The 6,586-nt window shown below is 34.6% G+C and overlaps 1 protein-coding gene across 1 annotated transcript; it reads right to left on the reverse strand.

Annotated features, from left to right (window-relative positions):
* Positions 1 to 2,259: 2,259 nt before the first annotated feature.
* Positions 2,260 to 4,245, reverse strand: LOC132728566 (uncharacterized). Its single transcript, XM_060714225.1, has 4 exons — positions 3,703 to 4,245; positions 3,251 to 3,418; positions 2,803 to 2,947; positions 2,260 to 2,542 (listed from the first exon to the last, which is right to left on the reverse strand). Exons 1-4 carry the CDS (start codon positions 3,836 to 3,838, stop codon positions 2,260 to 2,262), a joined length of 732 nt encoding a protein of 243 aa, XP_060570208.1. The 5' UTR covers positions 3,839 to 4,245.
* Positions 4,246 to 6,586: the final 2,341 nt, after the last annotated feature.

The raw sequence follows: 6,586 nt of genomic DNA on the forward strand, positions 1-6,586 counted from the left end.
ATATGTTTTTACGGAATCCTACCACCGAACGATGCTAAACATTCAAACAAACCCTTTTTGAACATTTACTAATATTTGGCTCAAAATTAAGGAACCGCTGGTAAATATTCTGGACAGTCGAGCTTCATATGTGCGGAAGAGATCCATAGGTGATATAGAAAACCATTTATAAAACTACGAATCACCTCCATATAAACATAAAAAAGCATCAGAGAAGCAATTAAGGTTCTGTAGCTTTGGCTGAAAGTTCATTTAGTAAAATTAATGTGTTTGCTAAGCATTGAAAAATTTAACATGTGTTACGAGGAACCGGATAAAATGCGCGAGAAAGTACTACTTCCGATCGATTTTTCATAGCAACGGACCGCGTCATAAAAAGGTCTATAATCAATATCTTTAGTATGCTGAATTTCCTTTATCTATTTCTTTATGGATGATGCTTTTCAAGCTCCACTTGAGAAAATCTGTCTTTTTCGGATATAAGTTTTAATTACAGAGAACAACACATAGATTACTTTATGGAAGTGATCCGTCATAATGATGATTTTTGATACGCACCCATGAATCTCTTCAACACATATGGAGCTGAGATGGATGGAATTTTGACCGGCGATTCCCTGGTTTGGAGCCAAATCTTAATAAATATTTCAATAAGGGTTTGTTTGAATGTTAACCATCGTTTGGTGGTAACATTTTGTAAAAATTCTGTATTTTGAGTCCATTTTGTGACGCTTTCATCATACGCATTGCATGTTTTGCACACACCAGAACCCACGACGGAAAGAATACCTCGACGAAGACTGCATAAAAATCCGACACTAACAAGGATAAATATAAAGGAAATTCAAGAGGGTAGAATCACATTTTGATTTTTTTGCAAAAACAGCTTTTATTTTTTTTCACAAACGGAAAAAAATGAAAACTTACCCACATGCATGGATTGATTGCCTTTAATTACATATGTTCTAAAAAGTTTAATATCTACACTTACACTGAAGATAATCTATTTTGGCTCAATTAATGAATTCAGTTAACTAATACTGAATAAGGGAAGTTTCCTCAGAAGCCAAGAAACTATCAATATTGTACTAAAAATTGCAGACTCGGATACATAATATCTCTCTCGCCACTTATCACTATACAGGTACACTATCATGCAGTGACGTAGTTTTCTATTGACCGTGAAAGCAGCGGCCTATTCTTTTCAAGGGAAATGGTGTTAACTAATAACTAAATGTACAAATAATGACATTAGTAAAACATTCTCTTTGACCTTTAGGTGACCATGACCTTTCCGCTAGCGTACTTCGCAAGTTTATCATCGTCGGCTGACCTTTTACTTTATTATTTCACTGTGTTGTTCGCCCCCCCCCCCCCCCCCCAAAAAAAAAAAAAAACAAAAAAAAAACTAAAGGGACGCTGAATTTAAAAGACTTGCATCGCGCCTTAACCCATTTTGCATGAGCATTTTGTGAAAAATTTCTGTTTTCGTTCAAAAGCCCCCATTTTGCTATGAAACTATAAAAAGGCTTCAATACTGTTCAAACTTGGCACAAATGTTGACTGCACCATAACCTTTGTAACGGCATACTCAATCTTAAGTTTCCTGTTACCATGGCAACGAAGGGAGATCTCAAAATTGCAAAAAAACAACAACAAAAAACAACAAACAAACACTATTTTGTGTTGATGTTTTCCATTAAAACTGATTTGTAAGTGCGGTGACGTCTTAGTTGATTGAGATAAAGTCAAAAGCTTTTTAGCTTTACCTTTAGGTTAAGGTCGACCTGTACTGAGGCCTTTTTTAGCCTCTCACAAGTCCAATATTTTCTTGGAGATGAGGAGGTCTGCTGACCCCCTTCAAATCCCAAGCAGAATGGGGCACATCCCCTGATATATCTATTTGATAGAGGATGGCGTCGAAAAAGGAATCACTTTTTAAACACCATTTCTCAAACGAAAAACAGTGTTTGAGTCTGAATTTGGCATTTTTCCCCCACTATTTGAGGCCTCAAAAGGGAGTGAAAAGCCATCAAAACACGTCCATATGAAGTAATGGGTTTATGTATTATTAACGTACTTGTATGTTTCTATCAAGCAAACGTTTCTTTTAAAAAAAGAAATAAAACATCAAATAGACCTAAAACAAAACGAAGACTTTTTAAAAAAATATATCAATTTTACTTTAGGTAAACAAAGTTTAAATTATATGATTCAAACACAAAATGCATTTTTTTAACAATTTCCGAATGGAACATTTCATTTTCTATGATTTTTAATTCCAAAACAAGCAAGAAAACTGCGATAAACATTGGTGAAAAATCCTTTCTTTGTTTTCTTCTCGCCAGTCACTTCATTTCTTAAATCATCTTGTAGTAACTTCTCACTGATTTGCCGAGTGCAAGAAGCTTGTGACTTAGGGCAGACATCAGTAAATTTGTTCATGTCTAAGTTGCCATGTTTAGTAGGTTTCATAGTTTGGCTGTCGGACGTCTGCTGTTTGGCGGGTTGACACTGGATGTCGTCTGCTTCTCGATAGTCCCTGTTAAACGTAAAAATATAATAATAAAAAAATGGTTACACAATGTAAGCGCATGTACAACTTCCATCGTAAATAATGACAGGCTTGATATTAAACACTCTGTCTTTTACATGATTTTTTTTCTAAATATTTCTGTCTTAAACAAAAGAAGATAAAAAACAAGATCAAAAAGGGATAAAAAATAGTTTTTGTTAATCAATTATTAATAGTACAAAACATATAAAAGAGACCAACATGTATCTTTGCAAAAAACTTGATACCTTTTTAAATTTGGTTCCTGCAGAGAAAAAGCTTTTTCTGACACTTTTATATTCTGCTGTTGAGAAACTGGTTCTTTGTGAAATTCTCTTAAACTGTTTGTATGTTGCACGCAGTCATACTTATCTTCGAGGTACATCTTTAACTCTGGAAGAAAAAAAAACAGAATTTTAAAGGCCCTTTAAAGCATAATTATTTTTACATATCACGCAAGTGATTATACTAAATGTGTTTATAAATAATACACGTCTTACCCCTTTTATCAGTTCATTGTGCAAAATAGTTCTCAAGTTTGAAATTATACTAGTACCTCAAAGCATTAGCAGTTTCCGTTTTTTGTTTTGATTTTGTTGTTGTTGTTTTGTTTGTTTGTTTTGTTTTTTTTGGTTGAAACATAAAGAATAGTTATTAGATATATGGATTTAGATATACGGTTTTAGCTTAAATTACCATATTCAGACTGGTTCCTTATTTCAGCTCTAGAACTATTATGTCCGGTTGCGCGTCTTCTCCGCTGTGCAACTTCACCATGTTTTTGTGGCATCGACCTCCTCTGACCTTGTGGTGGCAAAACGCTCTTACTCCGTCTTTTCTTTTGCATGGTATTATCATCATCTGCTAATATAAAGAAAAATAGAAAATATAAATAATTAGTAAACAACTTATTGGAGTATCTCGTTGATGGGAGAGAACCGAAAATTAAGTATTCAATACACAATCTAGACATGGCCAGACCCTCATGTCAAAAGGTGACTTGACATTAAAGACATGGGCCCAAGTGATAGTCAAGCAAAACAATGTACAGTTTTCGGAGTTACAAATTATACTCTCACTGATTCATGCATAATTCAAATGAACAATATTTAACATTTAAAACATATAAGAATTACTTTAAAACTTACCTTTTCTGCGATTTGCCGATTTTCTTTGGAAATCATGTCCTCTATGTGTGCCACATAAAGACCTTGCCATTTTTGATGAACAAACTTTGTTCATTCTTGAGTGACCTTTGTAGTCGTTTCTTGATAATCTGTTCATAATTCACTGTAACAAAACTTTTATACTCAGTAATTGTGCTCACAACAAATTAATTTACTCAACATATTTGATTTATTTGAAATATTGTTGTTTGAATAAGAAGAATAACATAGTTTCATTTTTTCTAAACTACAAATTGAGAGTGGCAGGGGAAATTGGTGTTACGGTGTTATTATCTAAACCTTTGAAGAGGTGGTAGGTCAAAGTCATACTTGAGTCATAACCATGCGAGGAAGCGGACTTTGAGAATGGATCAATTAATATTTTATCTCAAACGAGCTTAAATAAATATGATAATTGAAACTTAATTACTTGTGTAACATTTTGAAACACTTTACTGACCATAACGTTCGGTTAAACGAATTAATAAAGAAATTCAAAATAATTATAATAAAAAACGCATCTACATACCGTTATGTGTTGATATCTTATGTTGCGGAACGTCGTTTCTATGACAAGTTACGTCAGCAAAATTTGATTTTGATTACGTCATGATTACGTTACTGACGTCATAATGGGTCATCTATTTATCAATTTTCTTAATCGTTAATTTGAATTTCACTTAGCACAATGGTAATACCGACATTAATCTGAATCATACATGTTCCTTGCAAAGTTTCAGAGAAATTTGTATGAAAATAAACAATTTCTAATTCGGACAAACATGTGTGTATTTAACGTAAATAAAAACGGAAAAATTAGAGCCGCGTTAGCACTAAATGTCAATTTTAAAATACATGTGCAAGCGAAAGGGGTTAAATTTTGTCACTAATGAAGCCGTACTTCTATAGGAGACTTACTCCGCCTGAAGAAAAATGACCTGCGTAAAGTCCTATATACAGTACTGTCACCATTCTTCTCAATTTAAATTGATCTTTAACCTATCAGAAGCTTCTGTTGTCGCAATATTTACACAACATTCTCTTAGACATTTATATGACCTTTCCGTTAATATACTTCGCCAAGTCATAGAAATTCTAACTATTCGTGCACTTTTGCTGACTTATTTGTTATTTCATAGTTTCATATGTTTTGATGATAATTTTGAATTGTCTTTTGGTGATAAAAAAAGAAAAAAACATAAAGAAAGAAACTTATTCAAATAGCAGACAAAATGCTCTACAACAAGACACATTTACAACCTATTTATGCAGCGAATATAACTCACTGCACGCACAAGACACACTGCATGGACACTATTAATTCAGTGAACATATCTCGATACACAGACAAGACACACTGAACACAATTCATTCATTGAATATAACACACTACACAGACAAGACACACTGGACACTATTCATTCAGTGAACATAACTCACTACACAGACAAGACACACTGGACACTATTCATTCAGTGAACATAACTCACTACACAGACAAGACACACTGAACATTATTCATTCAGTGAACATAACTCACTACACAGACAAGACACACTGGACACTATTCATTCAGTGAACATAACTCACTACGCAGACAAGAGACACTGGACACAATTCATTCAGTGAATATAACTCACTACACAGACAAGACACACTGGACACTATTCATTCAGTGAACATAACTCACTACACAGACAAGACACATTGGACATTATTCATTCAATGAACATTACTCACTACGAAGACAAGAGACACTTGACACAATTCATTCAGTGAACATAACTCACTACACAGACAAGCCACACTGAACACAATTCATTCAGTGAATATAACTCACTACGCAGACAAGATACACTGGACACTATTCATTCAGTGAATATAACACACTATACAGGCAAGACACTCAGGACACTTTTCATTCAGTGAACATAACACACTACACAGACAAGACACACTGGACATTATTCATTCAATGAACATTACTCACTACATAGACAAGAGACACTGTCACACTGGACACAATTTATTCAGTGAATATAACTCGCTATACGGACAAGACATACTGGGTATTATTCATTCACTGAATGAATATAACTCGCTACACAGACAAGACACACTGGACATTATTCATTCAGTGAACATAACTCACTACACGGACAATTAACACTGGACACAATTCATTCAGTGAACATAACTCACTACGAAGTCAAGAGACACTGGACAAAATTTATTCAGTGGATATAACTCACTACACGGACAAGACATACGGGACATTATTCATTCAGTGAACATTTCTTACTACGCACACAAGAGACACTGTACACAATTCATTCAGTGAACATAATACACTACGCAGACAAGAGACACTAGGCACTATTCATTCAGTGAACATAATCACTGCACGGACGAGACACTCTGAACACTATTCATTCAGTGATCATAACTCACTACACAGACAAGACACACGGGACCCTATTCATCCAGTGAACATAACTCACTACACGGACAGGACAAACTGGGCACTAATCTTTCGGTGAACACAGATCACACCGCAGACAATAGACACTGGGCACAATTCATTCAGTGAACGTAACACACTACGCATACAAGAGACACTGGACACAATTTATTCAGCGAATATAACTCACTACACGGACAAGACACACTGGGCATTAATCATTCAGTGAATATAACTTACTACAGGGACAAGACACACGGAGTATTATTCATTCAGTGAACATAACACACTACGCAGACAAGAGTCACTGGACACAATTTATTCAGCGAATATAACTCACTACACGGACAAGACACACTGAGTATAATTCATTCAGTGAACATAACTCACTACACAGACAAGACA

Source organism: Ruditapes philippinarum, unplaced genomic scaffold (genome assembly GCF_026571515.1).
Source record: "Ruditapes philippinarum isolate M1 unplaced genomic scaffold, ASM2657151v2 ctg2779_1_1_1_1, whole genome shotgun sequence".
NCBI classification, from domain to species: domain Eukaryota; kingdom Metazoa; phylum Mollusca; class Bivalvia; order Venerida; family Veneridae; genus Ruditapes; species Ruditapes philippinarum.

What these genes read in the sequence shown, in the direction of transcription:
- LOC132728566 (XM_060714225.1), bottom strand. Translation starts at nt 3,838, where the DNA reads ATGAACAGATTATCAAGAAACGACTACAAAGGTCACTCAAGAATGAAC. An exon ending in ATCGGCAAATCGCAGAAAAG is followed by an intron (nt 3,419 to 3,702) that starts GTAAGTTTTAAA and finishes TCTTTATATTAG; the next exon opens with CAGATGATGATAATACCATG. An exon ending in AAGGAACCAGTCTGAATATG is followed by an intron (nt 2,948 to 3,250) that starts GTAATTTAAGCT and finishes TTTTTCTTCCAG; the next exon opens with AGTTAAAGATGTACCTCGAA.